Source organism: Vipera berus (assembly GCF_964194415.1).
Source record: "Vipera berus genome assembly, chromosome: 15".
Classification (NCBI taxonomy): Eukaryota; Metazoa; Chordata; class Lepidosauria; order Squamata; family Viperidae; genus Vipera; species Vipera berus.
In genome coordinates, this window is record NC_138218.1 from 11,355,232 (window position 1) to 11,377,853 (window position 22,622).

The 22,622-nt window shown below is 50.8% G+C and overlaps 1 protein-coding gene and 2 long non-coding RNA genes across 3 annotated transcripts; 2 read left to right on the forward strand and 1 right to left on the reverse strand.

Annotated features, from left to right (window-relative positions):
* The first annotated feature begins 2,700 nt into the window (after nt 1-2,700).
* Nucleotides 2,701-4,349, forward strand: LOC308674964. Its single transcript, XR_014028013.1, has 3 exons — nt 2,701-2,904; nt 3,291-4,094; nt 4,252-4,349. It is a non-coding gene; the product is annotated as an uncharacterized lncRNA (long non-coding RNA).
* A 2,704-nt stretch (nt 4,350-7,053) lies between these two features.
* On the forward strand, nt 7,054-8,500 carry LOC308675044. The gene is made up of 3 exons (XR_014028045.1): nt 7,054-7,247; nt 7,399-8,133; nt 8,287-8,500. It is a non-coding gene; the product is annotated as an uncharacterized lncRNA (long non-coding RNA).
* Nucleotides 8,501-16,077: 7,577 nt separating this feature from the next.
* Nucleotides 16,078-20,652, reverse strand: LOC308674873 (torsin-1B-like). Its single transcript, XM_081339703.1, has 5 exons — nt 20,307-20,652; nt 19,576-19,841; nt 18,510-18,685; nt 17,874-18,001; nt 16,078-17,251 (listed from the first exon to the last, which is right to left on the reverse strand). Exons 1-5 carry the CDS (start codon nt 20,596-20,598, stop codon nt 17,010-17,012), a joined length of 1,104 nt encoding a protein of 367 aa, XP_081195829.1. The 5' UTR covers nt 20,599-20,652; the 3' UTR covers nt 16,078-17,009.
* Between the last annotated feature and the right edge of the window lie 1,970 nt (nt 20,653-22,622).

Genomic DNA, 22,622 nt, shown 5'->3' on the forward strand with positions numbered 1-22,622 from the left:
GGTAATAGGCACCACTGTACCTTGTGCATTCTTGGGAGTAAAACTCCAGTGGCATCTGAAGTAAAACTGTTGTTGGTTTTTTTAACTCATAGGCTTCTAGTACACCATCTTAGAAGACAGAAGACACATTGTCAGCCTGCAGTGTTGATGGTGAAAATGGAGGAAGAAGGAATGGAACGGAAGAATGAATATGGTCTCCACCAAGAATGCTACTTCACCAAGTCAATCAGTACCTAACTGTAGATAATAGATTTAATGCCATTCCTGCCAGCTGTAAATTTAGCTATGGCAATGGTTCTTACAACCAGAAAGGAAACCTCCCCAACAGCCCTTTTTAATGCTAGGCGTGGCTGTTGATCAATTATAGATTTTATACTTTTCTGCCTGGCATAATTCTAGCCCGGGCGATGGTTCTTAGAACCACAAAGGAAACCTCAACGGCCCTTTTAAATGACCAGTGTGGCCGGTGGTTAATAATAGATTTTATAGTTCTCTGCCTGGCATAATTTTAGCCATGGCAATAATTCTTATATAGTTCTCTGCCTGGCGTAATTCTAGCAATGGCAATGGTTCTTAGAACCCAAAAGAAAACTTCAACGGCTGATTCCTAATGCTAGATGTGGCCGTTGATATATAAAAGATTTTATAGCTCCCTAGCTTTGCAGACTGAGCAGAGGAACAAGTACGCTCTTCTGCCAACTGTTCCTCGAAAGAGACAACGCATGCTGGGCACAGCAGAGGGAGAAACAGAAGCGAAAGAAGAAGAAAGAAGAAACGAGAGCAAGAAAATGTCTCCAGCTCAAGCCCTATTAGCCTTTGGCTGTGATGGCGCCTCCTGCGCTGTGAGGTACGTTTAGTTCAGTCTTGTATTCTTCGAAGTCTTAGGATATGGAGGGAGGTGGATGGTCTTCCAATACCAGGGGGTCCCCAACCCTCGGTCTGAGGACCGGCACCGGACCGCAGCATGCCAGCAAGCGGGCCACCCAAACAAGCAAAGCTCCATCCTCAGGATGCAGGTATTAAAAACCACACCCCCTCTGGTCCACGGAAACCCTTTCTCCATGGCACCGATCCCTGGTGCCCAAACAGTTGGGAACCTCTGCATTGTGCCTAGTTAAGGAAAGGTAACGCCTGCATCTGAGGTAATAGGCACCACTGTACCTTGTGCATTCTTGGGAGTAAAACTCCAGTGGCATCTGAAGTAAAACTGTTGTTGGTTTTTTTAACTCATAGGCTTCTAGTACACCATCTTAGAAGACAGAAGACACATTGTCAGCCTGCAGTGTTGATGGTGAAAATGGAGGAAGAAGGAATGGAACGGAAGAATGAGTATGGTCTCCACCAAGAATGCTACTTCACCAAGTCAATCAGTACCTAACTGTAGATAATAGATTTAATGCCATTCCTGCCAGCTGTAAATTTAGCTATGGCAATGGTTCTTACAACCAGAAAGGAAACCTCCCCAACAGCCCTTTTTAATGCTAGGCGTGGCTGTTGATTGATTATAGATTTTATACTTTTCTGCCTGGCATAATTCTAGCCACCGTGATGGTTCTTAGAACCAGAAAGAAAAACTCAACGGCCCTTTTAAATGACCAGTGTGGCCGATGGTTAATAATAGATTTTTATAGTTTTCTGCCTGGCCTAATTCTAGCCATGGCGGTGGTTCTTAGAACCAGAAAGAAAACCGCAATGGCCTTTTTTTAATGCTAGGTGTGGCTGTTGATCGATTATAGATATTATACTTTTCGGCCTGGCCTAATTCTAGCCCGGGCGATGGTTCTTAGAACCAGAAAGAAAACCTCAACGGCTGATTCCTAATGCTAGATGTGGCCGTTGATATATAAAAGATTTTATAGCTCCCTAGCTTTGCAGACTGAGCAGAGGAACAAGTGCGCTCTTCTGCCAACTGTTCCTCGAAAGAGACAACGCATGCTGCGCACAGCAGAGGAAGAAAGAAGAAAGAAAAAGCAAGAAAATGTATCCAGCTCAAGCCCTATTAGCCTTTGGCTGTGAGGGTGCCTCCTTCGCTGTGAGGTAAGTTTAGTTGAGTCTTGTATTCTTCAAAGCTTTAGGATAAGGAAAGGGAATACCTGTATTGGGGTAATAGTAAGCACTGTGTATTTTGCATTATTAGGAGTAAGACTCCAGTGGCATCTGAAGTAAAACTGTTGTTGGTTTTTTTAACTCATAGGCTTCTAGTACACCATCTTAGAAGACAGAAGACACATTGTCAGCCTGCAGTGTTGATGGTGAAAATGGAGGAAGAAGGAATGGAACGGAAGAATGAGTATGGTCTCCACCAAGAATGCTACTTCACCAAGTCAATCAGTACCTAACTGTAGATAATAGATTTAATGCCATTCCTGCCAGCTGTAAATTTAGCTATGGCAATGGTTCTTACAACCAGAAAGGAAACCTCCCCAACAGCCCTTTTTAATGCTAGGCGTGGCTGTTGATCGATTATAGATTTTATACTTTTCTGCCTGGCATAATTCTAGCCCGGGCGATGGTTCTTAGAACCACAAAGAAAACCGCAATGGCCTTTTTTTAATGCTAGGTGTGGCTGTTGATCGATTATAGATATTATACTTTTCAGCCTGGCCTAATTCTAGCCCGGGCGATGGTTCTTAGAACCAGAAAGAAAACCTCAACGGCTGATTCCTAATGCTAGATGTGGCCGTTGATATATAAAAGATTTTATAGCTCCCTAGCTTTGCAGACTGAGCAGAGGAACAAGTACGCTCTTCTGCCAACTGTTCCTCGAAAGAGACAACGCATGCTGGGCACAGCAGAGGGAGAAACAGAAGCGAAAGAAGAAGAAAGAAGAAACGAGAGCAAGAAAATGTCTCCAGCTCAAGCCCTATTAGCCTTTGGCTGTGATGGCGCCTCCTGCGCTGTGAGGTACGTTTAGTTCAGTCTTGTATTCTTCGAAGTCTTAGGATATGGAGGGAGGTGGATGGTCTTCCAATACCAGGGGGTCCCCAACCCTCGGTCTGAGGACCGGCACCGGACCGCAGCATGCCAGCAAGCGGGCCACCCAAACAAGCAAAGCTCCATCCTCAGGATGCAGGTATTAAAAACCACACCCCCTCTGGTCCACGGAAACCCTTTCTCCATGGCACCGATCCCTGGTGCCCAAACAGTTGGGAACCTCTGCATTGTGCCTAGTTAAGGAAAGGTAACGCCTGCATCTGAGGTAATAGGCACCACTGTACCTTGTGCATTCTTGGGAGTAAAACTCCAGTGGCATCTGAAGTAAAACTGTTGTTGGTTTTTTTAACTCATAGGCTTCTAGTACACCATCTTAGAAGACAGAAGACACATTGTCAGCCTGCAGTGTTGATGGTGAAAATGGAGGAAGAAGGAATGGAACGGAAGAATGAGTATGGTCTCCACCAAGAATGCTACTTCACCAAGTCAATCAGTACCTAACTGTAGATAATAGATTTAATGCTATTCCTGCCAGCTGTAAATTTAGCTATGGCAATGGTTCTTACAACCAGAAAGGAAACCTCCCCAACAGCCCTTTTTAATGCTAGGCGTGGCTGTTGATTGATTATAGATTTTATACTTTTCTGCCTGGCATAATTCTAGCCACCGTGATGGTTCTTAGAACCAGAAAGAAAACCTCAACGGCCCTTTTAAATGACCAGTGTGGCCGATGGTTAATAATAGATTTTTATAGTTTTCTGCCTGGCCTAATTCTAGCCATGGCGGTGGTTCTTAGAACCAGAAAGAAAACCGCAATGGCCTTTTTTTAATGCTAGGTGTGGCTGTTGATCGATTATAGATATTATACTTTTCGGCCTGGCCTAATTCTAGCCCGGGCGATGGTTCTTAGAACCAGAAAGAAAACCTCAACGGCTGATTCCTAATGCTAGATGTGGCCGTTGATATATAAAAGATTTTATAGCTCCCTAGCTTTGCAGACTGAGCAGAGGAACAAGTGCGCTCTTCTGCCAACTGTTCCTCGAAAGAGACAACGCATGCTGCGCACAGCAGAGGAAGAAAGAAGAAAGAAAAAGCAAGAAAATGTATCCAGCTCAAGCCCTATTAGCCTTTGGCTGTGAGGGTGCCTCCTTCGCTGTGAGGTAAGTTTAGTTGAGTCTTGTATTCTTCAAAGCTTTAGGATAAGGAAAGGGAATACCTGTATTGGGGTAATAGTAAGCACTGTGTATTTTGCATTATTAGGAGTAAGACTCCAGTGGCATCTGAAGTAAAACTGTTGTTGGTTTTTTTAACTCATAGGCTTCTAGTACACCATCTTAGAAGACAGAAGACACATTGTCAGCCTGCAGTGTTGATGGTGAAAATGGAGGAAGAAGGAATGGAACGGAAGAATGAGTATGGTCTCCACCAAGAATGCTACTTCACCAAGTCAATCAGTACCTAACTGTAGATAATAGATTTAATGCCATTCCTGCCAGCTGTAAATTTAGCTATGGCAATGGTTCTTACAACCAGAAAGGAAACCTCCCCAACAGCCCTTTTTAATGCTAGGCGTGGCTGTTGATCAATTATAGATTTTATACTTTTCTGCCTGGCATAATTCTAGCCCGGGCGATGGTTCTTAGAACCACAAAGAAAACCGCAATGGCCTTTTTTTAATGCTAGGTGTGGCTGTTGATCGATTATAGATATTATACTTTTCAGCCTGGCCTAATTCTAGCCCGGGCGATGGTTCTTAGAACCAGAAAGAAAACCTCAACGGCTGATTCCTAATGCTAGATGTGGCCGTTGATATATAAAAGATTTTATAGCTCCCTAGCTTTGCAGACTGAGCAGAGGAACAAGTACGCTCTTCTGCCAACTGTTCCTCGAAAGAGACAACGCATGCTGGGCACAGCAGAGGGAGAAACAGAAGCGAAAGAAGAAGAAAGAAGAAACGAGAGCAAGAAAATGTCTCCAGCTCAAGCCCTATTAGCCTTTGGCTGTGATGGCGCCTCCTGCGCTGTGAGGTACGTTTAGTTCAGTCTTGTATTCTTCGAAGTCTTAGGATATGGAGGGAGGTGGATGGTCTTCCAATACCAGGGGGTCCCCAACCCTCGGTCTGAGGACCGGCACCGGACCGCAGCATGCCAGCAAGCGGGCCACCCAAACAAGCAAAGCTCCATCCTCAGGATGCAGGTATTAAAAACCACACCCCCTCTGGTCCACGGAAACCCTTTCTCCATGGCACCGATCCCTGGTGCCCAAACAGTTGGGAACCTCTGCATTGTGCCTAGTTAAGGAAAGGTAACGCCTGCATCTGAGGTAATAGGCACCACTGTACCTTGTGCATTCTTGGGAGTAAAACTCCAGTGGCATCTGAAGTAAAACTGTTGTTGGTTTTTTTAACTCATAGGCTTCTAGTACACCATCTTAGAAGACAGAAGACACATTGTCAGCCTGCAGTGTTGATGGTGAAAATGGAGGAAGAAGGAATGGAACGGAAGAATGAGTATGGTCTCCACCAAGAATGCTACTTCACCAAGTCAATCAGTACCTAACTGTAGATAATAGATTTAATGCCATTCCTGCCAGCTGTAAATTTAGCTATGGCAATGGTTCTTACAACCAGAAAGGAAACCTCCCCAACAGCCCTTTTTAATGCTAGGCGTGGCTGTTGATTGATTATAGATTTTATACTTTTCTGCCTGGCATAATTCTAGCCACCGTGATGGTTCTTAGAACCAGAAAGAAAACCTCAACGGCCCTTTTAAATGACCAGTGTGGCCGATGGTTAATAATAGATTTTTATAGTTTTCTGCCTGGCCTAATTCTAGCCCGGGCGATGGTTCTTAGAACCAGAAAGAAAACCTCAACGGCTGATTCCTAATGCTAGATGTGGCCGTTGATATATAAAAGATTTTATAGCTCCCTAGCTTTGCAGACTGAGCAGAGGAACAAGTACGCTCTTCTGCCAACTGTTCCTCGAAAGAGACAACGCATGCTGGGCACAGCAGAGGGAGAAACAGAAGCGAAAGAAGAAGAAAGAAGAAACGAGAGCAAGAAAATGTCTCCAGCTCAAGCCCTATTAGCCTTTGGCTGTGATGGCGCCTCCTGCGCTGTGAGGTACGTTTAGTTCAGTCTTGTATTCTTCGAAGTCTTAGGATATGGAGGGAGGTGGATGGTCTTCCAATACCAGGGGGTCCCCAACCCTCGGTCTGAGGACCGGCACCGGACCGCAGCATGCCAGCAAGCGGGCCACCCAAACAAGCAAAGCTCCATCCTCAGGATGCAGGTATTAAAAACCACACCCCCTCTGGTCCACGGAAACCCTTTCTCCATGGCACCGATCCCTGGTGCCCAAACAGTTGGGAACCTCTGCATTGTGCCTAGTTAAGGAAAGGTAATGCCTGCATCTGAGGTAATAGGCACCACTGTACCTTGTGCATTCTTGGGAGTAAAACTCCAGTGGCATCTGAAGTAAAACTGTTGTTGGTTTTTTTAACTCATAGGCTTCTAGTACACTATCTTAGAAGACAGAAGACACATTGTCAGCCTGCAGTGTTGATGGTGAAAATGGAGGAAGAAGGAATGGAACGGAAGAATGAGTATGGTCTCCACCAAGAATGCTACTTCACCAAGTCAATCAGTACCTAACTGTAGATAATAGATTTAATGCCATTCCTGCCAGCTGTAAATTTAGCTATGGCAATGGTTCTTACAACCAGAAAGGAAACCTCCCCAACAGCCCTTTTTAATGCTAGGCGTGGCTGTTGATTGATTATAGATTTTATAATTTTCTGCCTGGCATAATTCTAGCCACCGTGATGGTTCTTAGAACCAGAAAGAAAACCTCAACGGCCCTTTTAAATGACCAGTGTGGCCGATGGTTAATAATAGATTTTTATAGTTTTCTGCCTGGCCTAATTCTAGCCATGGCGGTGGTTCTTAGAACCAGAAAGAAAACCGCAATGGCCTTTTTTTAATGCTAGGTGTGGCTGTTGATCGATTATAGATATTATACTTTTCGGCCTGGCCTAATTCTAGCCCGGACGATGGTTCTTAGAACCAGAAAGAAAACCTCAACGGCTGATTCCTAATGCTAGATGTGGCCGTTGATATATAAAAGATTTTATAGCTCCCTAGCTTTGCAGACTGAGCAGAGGAACAAGTGCGCTCTTCTGCCAACTGTTCCTCGAAAGAGACAACGCATGCTGCGCACAGCAGAGGAAGAAAGAAGAAAGAAAAAGCAAGAAAATGTATCCAGCTCAAGCCCTATTAGCCTTTGGCTGTGATGGCACCTCCTTCGCTGTGAGGTAAGTTTAGTTGAGTCTTGTATTCTTCAAAGCTTTAGGATAAGGAAAGGGAATACCTGTATTGGGGTAATAGTAAGCACAGTGTATTTTGCATTATTAGGAGTAAGACTCCAGTGGCAGCTGAAGTAACTGATTTTTTTTTAACTCATAGGCTTCTACTACACCATCTTAGAAGACAGAAGACACATTGTCAGCCTGCAGTGTTGATGGTGAAAATGGAGGAAGAAGGAATGGAACGGAAGAATGAGTATGGTCTCCACCAAGAATGCTACTTCACCAAGTCAATCAGTACCTAACTGTAGATAATAGATTTAATGCCATTCCTGCCAGCTGTAAATTTAGCTATGGCAATGGTTCTTACAACCAGAAAGGAAACCTCCCCAACAGCCCTTTTTAATGCTAGGCGTGGCTGTTGATCAATTATAGATATTATACTTTTCTGCCTGGCATAATTCTAGCCCAGGCGATGGTTCTTAGAACCAGAAAGAAAAACTCAACGGCCCTTTTAAATGACCAGTGTGGCCGGTGGTTAATAATAGATTTTATAGTTCTCTGCCTGGCGTAATTTTAGCCATGGCAATAATTCTTATATAGTTCTCTGCCTGGCGTAATTCTAGCCATGGCAATTGTTCTTAGAACCCAAAAGAAAATGTCAATGGCTGATTCCTAATGCTAGATGTGGCCGTTGATATATAAAAGATTTTATAGCTCCCTAGCTTTGCAGACTGAGCAGAGGAACAAGTGCGCTCTTCTGCCAACTGTTCCTCGAAAGAGACAATGCATGCTGGGTACAGCAGAGGAAGAAAGAAGAAAGAAAAAGCAAGAAAATGTCTCCAGCTCAAGCCCTATTAGCCTTTGGCTGTGATGGCGCCTCCTTCGCTGTGAGGTAAGTTTAGTTGAGTCTTGTATTCTTCAAAGCTTTAGGATAAGGAAAGGGAATACCTGTATTGGGGTAATAGTAAGCACTGTGTATTTTGCATTATTAGGAGTAAGACTCCAGTGGCAGCTGAAGTAATGCTGATATTTTTTTAACTCATAGGCTTCTACTACACCATCTTGGAAGACAGAAGACACATTGTCAGCCTGCAGTGTTGCTGTTGAAAATGGAGGAAGAAGGAATGGAACGGAAGAATGAGTATGGTCTCCACCAAGAATGCTACTTCATCAAGTCAATCAGTACCTAACTGTAGATAATAGATTTAACGCCAGTTCTGCCAGACACATCCAGTCCCTGAGCGGTTACTCTGTGAGACTCACACTAGAAGTCTCTCCGGGTCGCCCCGGGTGACCCTTTCAATCACTGAGTGAGCAGCGAGGGTGAATCACACTGGAGGGGTCAAGAGCCCTCGGCCGGAAGCCTCTCCCAGTCCCTGAGGCTCCCCAACTGAGTCTCAAACTGGAAGGGAATCCTTTTGGATGGCTTCCCTCACTACTTTACACATGGCCAATGATGATCCTTATCAGTGCCGTCAGTGAAACCAGAGAGACAAAAGAGATGCACTATTCCTGATTCCATCTGTGCACATGGTCGACCCCCACGTTTAGGCGTGGACCCCCTGCCACTCACCTCAGCCCATTTACAGCCAGCTTTCCTCCTCCACTGCCCTCCCCCAGCCATTCTCCACGATCAATGGGCCCTTGGCCCTCTGCCCGTCGCCCTTCGGTCCAGCCAATTCACCCAGAAAACCTCTATCCTGGGTCTTTGGCCGTACGGGACAATCCCGGGGGGGTGGGGGGACAGCTGTGATGCAAGATTTTTTAAAGAAGTGTGGCTGCTCTACACGTTTTGGGCCTTGCAGCTCTTTCACCAGAATTGGGAGGAGGGGGATTGGCAGCAGGAGTAGCAGCTGCCGGGGCCACTGGGGGGGAAGGGCAGTCTGACAAGGGTGCGTTGGGGGAACAAGGGGGGGGGCTTCACGAAGACAGCTTCAGTCACAACTCAAACGAAAGAGGGGAGGAGGAGAAAGGCCGGAGCAGCTTCTGCTATTGCCAGGTAGGTGGGTTAAGGGTGCACACAGGCAAAGAGAGGGCTGGTGGGCTGCTAGAACTGCGACCGTCTTGGGAGGGTAGCGTGGGGCAAATGGCAAGGCTGGGGGGCTAATGGGACTGCGACCGTCTTGGGAGGGTAGCGTGGGGCAAATGGCAAGGCTGGGGGGCTAATGGGACTGCGACCGTCTTGGGAGGGTACTGTGGGGCAAATGGCAAGGCTGGGGGGCTAATGGGACTGCGAGTGTCTTGGGAGGGTAGCGTGGGGTAAATGGCAAGGCTGGGGGGGGGCTAATGGGACTGCGACCGTCTTGGGTGGGTAACGCGGGCAAATGGCAAGGCTGGGGGTCTAATGGGACTGCGACCGTCTTGGGAGGGTAACGTTGGGCAAATGGCAATGCTGGGGGGCTAATGGGACTGCGACCGTCTTGGGTGGGTAACGCGGGCAAATGGCAAGGCTGGGGGGCTAATGGGACTGCGACCGTCTTGGGAGGGTAGCGTGGGGCAAATGGCAAGGCTGGGGGGCTAATGGGACTGCGACCGTCTTGGGAGGGTAGCGTGGGGCAAATGGCAAGGCTGGGGGGCTAATGGGACTGCGACCGTCTTGGGAGGGTAGCGTGGGGCAAATGGCAAGGCTGGGGGGCTAATGGGACTGCGACCGTCGGGAGGGTAACGTGGGGCAAATGGCAAGGCTGGGGGGCTAATGGGACTGCGACCGTCTTGGGTGGGTAACGCGGGCAAATGGCAAGGCTGGGGGTCTAATGGGACTGCGACCGTCTTGGGAGGGTAACGCGGGCAAATGGCAAGGCTGGGGGGCTAATGGGACTGCGACCGTCTTGAGAGGGTAGCGTGGGCCAAATGGCAAGGCTGGGGGGCTAATGGGACTGCGACCGTCTTGGGTGGGTAACGTGGGCAAATGGCAAGGCTGGGGGGCTAATGGGACTGCGACCGTCTTGGGTGGGTAACGTGGGCAAATGGCAAGGCTGGGGGGCTAATGGGACTGCGACCGTCTTGGGAGGGTACTGTGGGCAAATGGCATGGCTGGGGGGCTAATGGGACTGCGACCGTCTTGGGAGGGTACTGTGGGCAAATGGCAAGGCTGGGGGGCTAATGGGACTGCGACCGTCTTGGGTGGGTAGCGTGGGACAAATGGCAGGGCTGGGAGGCTAATGGGACTGCGACCGTCTTGGGTGGGTAGCGTGGGGCAAATGGCAAGGCTGGGGGGCTAATGGGACTGCGACCGTCTTGGGAGGGTAGCATGGGGCAAATGGCAAGGCTGGGGGGCTAATGGGACTGCGACCGTCTTGGGTGGGTAGCGTGGGGCAAATGGCAAGGCTGGGGGGCTAATGGGACTGCGACCGTCTTGGGTGGGTAGCGTGGGGCAAATGGCAAGGCTGGGGGGCTAATGGGACTGCGACCGTCTTGGGAGGGTACTGTGGGGCAAATGGCAAGGCTGGGGGGCTAATGGGACTGCGACCGTCTTGGGAGGGTACTGTGGGCAAATGGCAAGGCTGGGGGGCTAATGGGACTGCGACTGTCTTGGGAGGGCAGCGTGGGGCAAATGGCAAGGCTGGGGGGCTAATGGGACTGCGACCGTCTTGGGAGGGTAGCGTGGGGCAAATGGCAAGGCTGGGGGGCTAATGGGACTGCGACCGTCTTGGGAGGGTAGCGTGGGGCAAATGGCAAGGCTGGGGGGCTAATGGGACTGCGACCGTCTTGGGAGGGTAGCGTGGGGCAAATGGCAAGGCTGGGGGGCTAATGGGACTGCGACCGTCTTGGGAGGGCAGCGTGGGGCAAATGGCAAGGCTGGGGGGCTAATGGGACTGCGACCGTCTTGGGAGGGTAGCGTGGGGCAAATGGCAAGGCTGGGGGGCTAATGGGACTGCGACCGTCTTGGGAGGGTAGCGTGGGGCAAATGGCAAGGCTGGGGGGCTAATGGGACTGCGACCGTCTTGGGAGGGTACTGTGGGCAAATGGCAAGGCTGGGGGGCTAATGGGACTGTGACCGTCTTGGGAGGGTAACGTGGGGCAAATGGCAGGGCTGGGGGGCTAATGGGACTGCGACCGTCTTGGGAGGGTACTGTGGGCAAATGGCAAGGCTGGGGGGCTAATGGGACTGCGACCGTCTTGGGAGGGTAGCGTGGGGCAAATGGCAAGGCTGGGGGGCTAATGGGACTGCGACCGTCTTGGGAGGGTACTGTGGGCAAATGGCAAGGCTGGGGGGCTAATGGGACTGCGACCGTCTTGGGAGGGTAGCGTGGGGCAAATGGCAAGGCTGGGGGGCTAATGGGACTGCGACCGTCTTGGGAGGGTAACGTGGGGCAAATGGCAAGGCTGGGGGGCTAATGGGACTGCGACCGTCTTGGGAGGGTAGCGTGGGGCAAATGGCAAGGCTGGGGGGCTAATGGGACTGCGACCGTCTTGGGAGGGTAGCGTGGGGCAAATGGCAAGGCTGGGGGGCTAATGGGACTGCGACCGTCTTGGGAGGGCAGCGTGGGGCAAATGGCAAGGCTGGGGGGCTAATGGGACTGCGACCGTCTTGGGAGGGCAGCGTGGGGCAAATGGCAAGGCTGGGGGGCTAATGGGACTGCGATCGTCTTGGGTGGGTAGCGTGGGGCAAATGGCAAGGCTGGGGGGCTAATGGGACTGCGACCGTCTTGGGAGGGTACTGTGGGGCAAATGGCAAGGCTGGGGGGCTAATGGGACTGCGACCGTCTTGGGAGGGTACTGTGGGCAAATGGCAAGGCTGGGGGGCTAATGGGACTGCGACCGTCTTGGGAGGGCAGCGTGGGGCAAATGGCAAGGCTGGGCGGCTAATGGGACTGCGACCGTCTTGGGAGGGTACTGTGGGGCAAATGGCAGGGCTGGGGGGCTAATGGGACTGCGACCGTCTTGGGAGGGTAACGTGGGGCAAATGGCAGGGCTGGGGGGCTAATGGGACTGCGACCGTCTTGGGAGGGTACTGTGGGGCAAATGGCAAGGCTGGGGGGCTAATGGGACTGCGACCGTCTTGGGAGGGTAACGTGGGGCAAATGGCAGGGCTGGGGGGCTAATGGGACTGCGACCGTCTTGGGAGGGTACTGTGGGCAAATGGCAGGGCTGGGGGGCTAATGGGACTGCGACCGTCTTGGGAGGGTACTGTGGGCAAATGGCAAGGCTGGGGGGCTAATGGGACTGCGACCGTCTTGGGAGGGTAACGTGGGGCAAATGGCAGGGCTGGGGGGCTAATGGGACTGCGACCGTCTTGGGAGGGTAGCGTGGGGCAAATGGCAAGGCTGGGGGGCTAATGGGACTGCGACCGTCTTGGGAGGGTAGCGTGGGGCAAATGGCAAGGCTGGGGGGCTAATGGGACTGCGACCGTCTTGGGAGGGCAGCGTGGGGCAAATGGCAAGGCTGGGGGGCTAATGGGACTGCGACCGTCTTGGGAGGGCAGCGTGGGGCAAATGGCAAGGCTGGGGGGCTAATGGGACTGCGATCGTCTTGGGTGGGTAGCGTGGGGCAAATGGCAAGGCTGGGGGGCTAATGGGACTGCGACCGTCTTGGGAGGGTACTGTGGGGCAAATGGCAAGGCTGGGGGGCTAATGGGACTGCGACCGTCTTGGGAGGGTACTGTGGGCAAATGGCAAGGCTGGGGGGCTAATGGGACTGCGACCGTCTTGGGAGGGCAGCGTGGGGCAAATGGCAAGGCTGGGCGGCTAATGGGACTGCGACCGTCTTGGGAGGGTACTGTGGGGCAAATGGCAGGGCTGGGGGGCTAATGGGACTGCGACCGTCTTGGGAGGGTAACGTGGGGCAAATGGCAGGGCTGGGGGGCTAATGGGACTGCGACCGTCTTGGGAGGGTACTGTGGGGCAAATGGCAAGGCTGGGGGGCTAATGGGACTGCGACCGTCTTGGGAGGGTAACGTGGGGCAAATGGCAGGGCTGGGGGGCTAATGGGACTGCGACCGTCTTGGGAGGGTACTGTGGGCAAATGGCAGGGCTGGGGGGCTAATGGGACTGCGACCGTCTTGGGAGGGTACTGTGGGCAAATGGCAAGGCTGGGGGGCTAATGGGACTGCGACCGTCTTGGGAGGGTAACGTGGGGCAAATGGCAGGGCTGGGGGGCTAATGGGACTGCGACCGTCTTGGGAGGGTACTGTGGGGCAAATGGCAAGGCTGGGGGGCTAATGGGACTGCGACCGTCTTGGGAGGGTACTGTGGGCAAATGGCAAGGCTGGGGGGCTAATGGGACTGCGACCGTCTTGGGAGGGTAGCGTGGGGCAAATGGCAAGGCTGGGGGGCTAATGGGACTGCGACCGTCTTGGGAGGGTAACGTGGGGCAAATGGCAAGGCTGGGGGGCTAATGGGACTGCGACCGTCTTGGGAGGGTAACGTGGGGCAAATGGCAAGGCTGGGGGGCTAATGGGACTGCGACCGTCTTGGGAGGGTAGAGCCGGGTGAAGCCTCGCTGGCCTTGCTCTTTGCCTGTCTCCCCCCATCCCAGTCACCCCTGGCAACAGCAGAAGCTGCTCCGGCCTTTCTCCTCCTCCCCTCTTTCTTTGAGTTGTGACCCAAGCTGTCTTCGTGAAGCCCCCCCCTTGTTCCCCCAACGCACCCTTGTCAGACTGCCCCTCCCCCCAGTGGGCCCGGGGGCTGCTACTCTGCTGCCCGTCCCCCCCCTCCCAATTCTGGGGACAGAGCAGCCACAGCACTTAAAAAACTCTTGCATCACAGCTGCCCCCCCCCCGCCCCTGGGATTGCCCATCGCTCGCTGCCCCCGCAGCACCATGGCTTCGGCCTGCCCCCGATGGGCTGGGGCTATTTGTCCCGTACAGCCAAAGACCCCGGACAAGGGGTGTCTGGGCGCATTGGGCGGGCCGAAGGGCAACGGGCAGAGGGCCATGGGCGCATGGGCCCTGGTGACTGGCTGGGGGAGGGCAGCGGAGGAGGAAATGGGCTGAGGTGAGTGGCAGGGGGCGAAGGAGGCGTGGCCAGGGGAGCCTTTCGGTCCCTGGGGGAGCAGCCCCCGGCTGGAAGCCTCTCCCGGTCCCTGAGGATCCCCAGCTGAGCCTCACACCGGAGGGGAATCCCTGTGAGCACGGGTGAGTTGATGGAGCGCATTTCTCGGGCGAAAGGCGGCACTGCTCCTGAGGCCATCTTGACTCACAGAGGTGACGCCAAGGCACTCCAGAGTTACCACTCTGTGAAACTCGCTCTGAATGCAGAGGCAGCCAGTCGTCCCCCAGGCTCCTTCGGTCCTTAAGCCGTCACCACACAGGAGGAGTCAACAGCGCTCAACTACAAGCCGCCTCCGGTGCCTGAGGATCCCCAGCTGAGTCTCAAACTGGAAGGGGATCCAGTGTAAGTTATGTTTTGACTGATACATGTTAATCGTGACAGACACGATGTGGCGGTCAGCTCAATAATTTTCATTTCTTTGGTCACAAACATTTCTCTCTTTGTTCCTGAAATTTCTGTAAATGGGATTCAAGCTTGGTAACATTCTGTTTGACATGTATTTTTGTAATAAAATTGAGTTTGACTCCTGATTTAACCGTTAAGTAGTTGTGATGCTTATGGTAGACATTTTATCTTTTGCCTGTTTTTATGTATTCTTTCTTATCACCCTCTCTTCACCAAGAGATACCTGTTGTGATATTCATGTATTTGAACACTGAAGTTGTGTTTCTTCTCAGAATTTTTTTTTGATGACAACTATGGTTTCTTTTACACCTCACCTTTTGTTAAAAATGTCATTTTAAATTAGTGAACTGTTTAACACACCGTGGCATTTTATCATTGCTTTTGTAATTTTTATGTGACTTTTTATCCTTAAAGTATTGGATTATGCTTCTATGTATTTTATCTTTAAGACTGTATTATTTTTTGAATTGTACAAACTGTTTCAGCTGTGTAATGCTTGGAAGATGCGATGCTTGTGTCAAAGAAACAATACAGTATTTGAAAGTACTTGATTATATTTGTGATCCCGCAAATCAGAGCTTGGACCTGTTGGGCACCGTGCGCTTCTCCTCTTTGCTGAAGTCACCGAGGATCATCTTTTGTAAGGATTTGGGGTTTGGGTGTATTCAGAAATGTCCTGTGCTACCAAAATTGTGCTTTTCATAAAATTATTTTAATTTCTCTCTTATCTAGCTCACCTATTAATCATCTATAATAATCTAGTGACCTTTTCTGCTGTACCTGAGGGGGGAAATGCCACGGACCTATCTGGCCACAGGAGGGCAGCATTGCCTGTTTTGCCCTCCTCGGTGCCCTATTAGAAATGAAATTTTAGCTCCTGGAATTATCTTTTATACTCCTGACAGCCTCTTCTGTGGCTGCTTTGAGCTTCCATCAAAGGAAAGACACGAAAGAATAAAAATAAGCCACTCCAGGGCTTCTTTGCCAAACGTTATGGCACACACTGGCCACAGGAGGGCAGACTTTGCGAAACACTCTGACCAAACTCAGTTTTATGGGTGTTTGCTTATTTTGTATATTCCTTTATCAAAGGCGTTCACCGAGTGCCCCTAGGAAAAAAGCACAGAGTTGTAGGAATCTCAGGGGTTCTGGCGAAAGGTGTCTGTAAGAAGGCAGACTTTCCTGCTTTTACCAGCTGGGCTTGGGGTGAAGAGAACCAAAGTCCTGCCACAAGGCCTCCCACTTACTATCGGCACAGGCTCCACGAAACAACACAACTCCCTGTTTTGAGCTGGGACACAGACTTGAACCGGAGGAGCCGGTCAAAGGGACATTACCCCTGAACCCTGAATTTGTAAGATTGGTCACTAAACGAACGATTGTAAGTTGAGGACTGTAATAGACAAGCAACTGGAAAAAAAACCAAGATTCATCCCAAATCATCTTCATCACTCATTTATTATAATTCTCACTTTTTTCCCCTAGTTGCATTCAATCATATTATAACTCTAGTGTTCTGCATATAAAACACTCATTAAAAAAATACATTTCTTTAAAGCTCATTCGGTTAAAAAAAGCGAAATGGCTAAGTAAATTGCACACCCAGTTTGCAGATGTTGGATTTTAGGTAACAGGTTCGCAAACCACAGAAAGTCGCATCAGTGACCAGTGAAGATGCAACTGTAAGTAAAAATAAAATAAAATAAAAATCTGGATTCTTGGCAGTCTATCCACAGGAAAACCATCCTCTGTATAAACCTCATGAGGACTGGAAACTTGGTCTTGAGAAAAAGATGACTGCCAGATAAAGAAAAGGCTTATATTTTTTTTCACCGCTCCATCAAGAGGCTTATGAGCTATGTTTCCGTCCATAAACCTCATGAGGACCAGGAGCTTGATCCAGAGAAAATCATGTCAGATAAAGGAGAAAGTTTTTCCCCTAAATTGAATGGGTTCTTGAGCATAGTCTCCAGAGACATATGAATTATCAAATTGGCCTACAAGATACCCTGAACTGACACAACCTCTACAACACGACACTCATCAATACTGACCTAAGAAGGCACACTCTGGTTTTGACCTTTCTCTAACCTGAAATTCTCAAAAAGTAATTTTTGGGGGTGCAGATGGGGTGAGATGAGAAGACAGATCTTGTGTAACAACATTTAGTGATTTTAGGGGGGGGGTCAGCTCAGAACTCGTTTGGTTCATTCAGACTGTTAGGAATAATCAAAGTTTTTAAAAAGTGCGTATCCAGAGACTGCCTTTTTTTCTTTTCTTTTTTAAAAGTGCACAAACAGAGAAATCGTTGCATAGATTTTCTCCCCTGGTTTTGGGACTCTTAAAAAAGAGAAACAGGTCCCCGTGATCCCTAATAGAAATCCAGCTTGGTCTGCACAGTTTTACAGCCTTTGTCCGAGTAAATCTTCTCGTCCTTGGGGAAAAAGGTCATCTCGCCGGCCACCTGGTTGACAATCTCTTCGTCCATTGGGTTGCCGCGGGACTTCATCTCTGCCCGGATGCACATTTTGACGTGCTTGTACTCCAGGGGAAGGAACGGAACAAAGTAATCAATGAGGTTCCGGTCGATCAGGCTGCTGTGCCACAGGCCACCTGTGGAAGAGACGAGGCGTGAGAAAAGCGGGGAGCTCTGGAAGGACCCTGGGAAAGGGTGCCCACATCCGGGTTTGGTGATGAACGCTAAAGATCGCCTGCTATGCCTGCCAAGGTAGGTATTCAGAGTGGGGCCTTATCGGTGGCAGCTCCCTCTTCTTCCTGCAGTGTTCGCCCTAAATAGATTTGAGAGATCCCTACGGTATATTCTCTCCAAACAGGCCCTTGTTGAAAACTTCTGTCTTTAGTCTTCTCTCTCATGCATGGGTGATGGATAAAATTTTCTCTACTGGCCTCCCTCCCTCCTTCTTCTTCTTTCCTTTCTCTCCCTTCCTCCCTTCTTGCTTGCTTCCTTCCTTTCTTCCTCCCCTCCTTCCTCCCTCACTTCCCAAAGCATATTGTCTGAATCTCCCCTTCCCTTATCATCCTCCTCATCTGTCTGTCTATCTTCCCATCTTCCTCCAATTTCAAGACAAAGTCTTTCAGACAGCGTGGGAACTGATAATAGGCCGATGCTAAGCTGTCAAAGACATCCAGAAAAATCATGGTATTGACAAAACTTTTTTTTTTGTACGGGATTTGGGAGGGGAAAATCCAACGCAGATCCTAGGTCGCTACTCACTGTTCCTGTTGTTGAAAACCCCCAGGGACAAGACCACTTCCAAATCTTTCAGCCCGATCTCCTCCCTCTCCTGGCCGCTCCTCCAAAAATCTAGCGCGACTTTCGTGATCAAGTCGCCTCCCGCGTTGCTGTTGGGAAGCAGAGGTTGAAAAGAACCAGCATTACAAACCCGGCCCTTTCCCACATCCAATAGGACCCATGGGTCACTTAAGACACAGGTTGGCAACCTAGGGCCTCAGCGCCAAAGCTGCCCGTTCTATTGGACCGCCTGCAGCCTTGACCCTGAATTTCAGTGTCTATTTTTCAAACGTCTGCAGCATGAATTCTTGCAGGTGAAGAAGGAAAAACTCCTCTCTAAATCCCCTGGGGAGAAATAACGCCACCAGTGAGGTGTTCCCACCCCTGGTGAATTCCTGCCTGCACTCTAGGGAGGGTGACGGCTGTCTATCAAAAGGGCAGAGAATCTTGCCTAAGGCTTCTCGCAACCCCGTAAATGTTGGGCTCAGCTGTGGCTGTGAGTTGAGGATTAGCCGTAGTCTTATAGCAACTGTATAAGGAAAGAAAGCAGCAGAGAGCATTTCATTCCGGTCATAATAAACTCAGATTAACTTATTCAGACCCCGGATCTGCCAGCACCTGAGGAAAACAAAGATGGCTCTCCGATACGACACGCCGTCAATCTGCTCGTAGTAATCCAGGAAGGGTTTGATGGCGTCAATCAGCCCCGGGTGCAGCTTGTCCATTTCGTCAAAGATGAAGAGGGACCTTGCGCAGCTGCTGACGTTACCTCGGATCCATTTCTGCAGCTGGTCCTGGAACCCAGGGGGGCAAAGGTTACAAGCTGTGTAAAGATTGGGCAGGAAGGCCCTCAGGTTGCTTGGGTGGAATTCAATACAGGCAGTCCTAGAACTTACAACAGTTCATTTACTGACCGTTCAAAGTTACAATGGCGCTGAAAAAGGAGACTTATCTCCACTTTTCACACTTAGGACCGTTGCAGCATGCCCCTGGTCGCATGATCGAAATTCAGACACTTGGCAACCGTCACATACTTATGACGATTGCAGCGTCCCGGGGTCGTGTGAACCTGACGAGCAAAGTCAATGAGGGAAGGCAGATCCACTTAGCAACTGTGTTACTACCTTAATCCACTGCAGTGATTCACTTAAGATGGTGGCAAGGAAGGTCGTAACATGGGGCAAAACTCACTTAGTGACTGTCTTGCTTAGCAACAGAAACTTTGGCCTCATTTGTGGTGTTCGCTCAGGGACTCCCTAGAAATCCTTCCCCTTAAATACCCAAAACTTTTAAAGTTTTGCTTTCCATTCTTCTCAGCTTCTTCTTTCCAACTGCTTCATCTTTTCTAGTCGTCAGGAGATTATTATTTTTTTTTTACAAAAGGTGATTTCAGTGCCTTGTGGAACCAGCTAAGCTGGTTTCTTTTTCTGGCTCCTTCCTGCAAAGGGCACCAGAGGACAAATAAACAGCATTTCCGGGAGGGGACAGCTCCTTTCCTTCCCCGATTATTGGGTTGGGGGCAGTCCTACCTTAGTCACGATTCTCAGACTTATTCTCTTAGCCTCACTTGGCCTGTCAGTAAAACGGGTCCAACAGCAGCCCAGAAGCGGCTGTAATTCTGTCAAAGATGCTGCAAAAACAGCCCCTTGCACCCGAGCTGAAGCGACTCAGGTTTTGCTCTCACCTTGTAGAGAGGGACCAGGTGCTCGTGCGGGAAATGCAGCGTAGAAAGAAAGAGGTGCACAAATTTGCTCTTGAGCCCGGCTGGGTAGAGGTTCTCGGCGATGATTTGGCTGACAAAGTTTTTCCCCGTCCCGGCCCAGCCGTGCAGCGAGAGGACCAGCGGCTTCTTCGGGCTGGGGTTGTTGACGAAGCCGGTCAGCGCCTTCAGGATGACCCCTTGGGCCAGGTGCTGGCCGAAGAGCCTCTCGTCCAGGGCCTGCTGCAGGGCTGTGGGCAAAATTCACTTCAGAAACGTCTCACTCAGCGACCTACATTCTGGTCCCATTGTGGTCGCGAGGGGAGGACTACCTGCCGCAGGGCTGTGGAGTGATGAGGAAGGGATGGGGAAAATGGGGAGGGAGGGAGGGAGGGAGGGAGGGAGGGGAGCAGGGGCCTTGGGACGGAGTCCTAGACACCTAAGACCAGGGGTCTTCAAACTTGGCCCTTTTATGACTTGTGGACTTCAATTCCCAGAATTCTGGGAGTTGAAGTCCACAAGTCATAAAAGGGCCAAGTTTGAAGACCCCTGCCTAAGACTTTAGACAGGGGCAGAGACCGGCTGGGGAAGATGGGAACTCGGTTGCCAGGAGACGGCGTCCTCTCCCGCGACAGCAGGTGCAGAGGCAGGTTGGGGACTATGGGAGATGTATTCCCCCAAAGACTCCGGGGGGGGCTGCCCCGCCTCCCAAATACCTGCGGGGTCGGCTCGGGGGTCGTCGGGAGGGCAGCACTCCACGAAGGCACAGTAGAAGCGGGGCGAGGAGAGGTAGCCGGTCAGCATGGAGGCCGCCCCGATGGCCAGGCTGACGCTGACCGGCTCCAGCGCCGCCGACCGCAGCGCGCCCAGCAGCAGCAACGCCAGCAGCGCCGCCGGCCGCAGCATGGCTGCCTCTCCCGCGCCCGCGACTACCACTCCCGGCAGGCCCCGCGGCGGCACTTCCGCCCGGCTCGGCGCGCAGCAGCCGCCATCTTTGGCCGAGGGCATCAAAAAGGCCTAGGATTCCTCAACGTTAACGCTACGGGACAGAAAAGAGTGCCCTCCCGTGGTCACAGTAAGGAACCGCACCCAGTCAAGGAAATAAACCTTTTCAATGGGATTTTAAGGTTATTATTCTGAACCATTATTATTAGAAGCCGTTCTTAATATTTATAGTCACGTGATCGCCATTTTTCTGTAAGCCGTGAGCCTGTAGGTGGCTATGTGATCTCCCCCCCACCCCCAAAATAAAAATAAAAAATTGAGACTTTTTTCACAAACAAAGTTCAGTGGGAGAAGCCGGGTTCGTTTAAGGACAACATGACTCATTAACAACTGCAAGTGATTCGCTTAACAGTTTTGCCAAAAAAAGGGGTCATAAAATGGGGCGCTTTGTTTAACAGTGAGAATTGTGTAAGGCTTTTGAAGCAGGTTTCCTTTTTCAGTGCCTGTTCTGCAGCCCTTGGGCCTCCCGTTGCTCTATCATGATTAACATCAAGGCATCTAACAATAAAGATGCAGAAGAATAAGCTCAAAATCCCGACCCTTCTGTCCCCTGAACTCGTCTTGCCCCCTCCGGCTGTAAAACAGCGCCCGAGTGCCATTTTAGAAATGCAGACGCCGCAACTAAGCCTGAAAAGGAATCCCTGAATTTTATGTTGCAAATACATGAACTTTATCTCTTGGCGTCTTGTTTTTCAACCTGAGATGGAGAGGGTACAAAGAGACTCGGCCTCCCGGTCTCTCGTACCGTCGCAACCACCGGCATCCAGCCGCCCCCTTAGGCACAGGAAGTCGGCCATGCCGGGAAAGTCGTTCTGAACAGAAGTGGAAGGACGGTCACGGAGACGGACAGGAAGTTAGCCACGTCGGGGAGGTCGGTGGGGAGGGCAGTGGAGTTCTACTGCGCATGTTCGACCGCAAGTCGGCCATGCCGGGAAGGTCGTTCTGAACAGAAGTGGAAGGACGGCCACGGAAACGGACAGGAAGTTAGCCACGCCGGGGAGGTCGGTGGGGAGGGCAGTGGAAGACTACTGCGCATGTCTGACCGGAAGTCGGCCATGCCGAGAAGGTCGTTCTGAATAGAAGTGGAAGGACGCCCACGGAGACGGACAGGAAGTTAGCCACGCTGGGGAGGGCAGTGGAAGACTACTGCGCATGTCTGACCGGAAGTCGGCCATGCCGAGAAGGTCGTTCTGAATAGAAGTGGAAGGACGGCCACGGAAACGGACAGGAAGTTGGCCACGCCGGGGAGGTCGGTGGGGAGGGCAGTGGAAGACTACTGCGCATGTCTGACCGGAAGTCGGCCATGCCGGAAAGGTCGTTCTGAACAGAAGTGGAAGGACGGCCACGGAGACGGACAGGAAGTTGGCCACGCCGGGGAGGTCGGTGGGGAGGGCAGTGGAGGACTACTGCGCATGTCTGACCGGAAGTCGGCCATGCCGGGAAGGTCGTTCTGAACAGAAGTGGAAGGACGGCCACGGAGACGGACAGGAAGTTGGCCACGCCGGGGAGGTCGGTGGGTAGGGCAGTGGAGGACTACTGCGCATGTCTGACCGGAAGTCGGCCATACCGGGAAGTGTTATGGGCTAGGTGTTGTGATCATGTTATACTCCCCGGGTGTTTTTTTTGTAAACAATAGAACAGTATTTGTAAAAGAGTATTTTGATCTGTTGTGGTCTTTTCTTTTCATCAAGGGGGGAAACTTCTGCTTTCTGTCCTTTACTATATGCTAGACAGCTGGGAATAAGCTTCTTTGGCTCGCTTTAAGCCATTTCAGTAAGTTTCCTTCGGTGGCTCTTCTGCAGCCCCAGCGCCTCTTGGACCAATGTTAATTTTGATAACAAAGCTATTAAAGCAGATAATGAATAACAAGGCTAAAAGGCTCTAAAAAGGCGTTTGTGTGTGTGTTCGCTATTCCCGTCCCTTAGCGTTAGCACTGCAGTCATCGTAGGCCTTTTTGATGGCCTCAATAAGGGACAGAAAACTCTGCCATCCCGTGGTCAGAGCGTGTATTGCAGCCACGAAAAGAA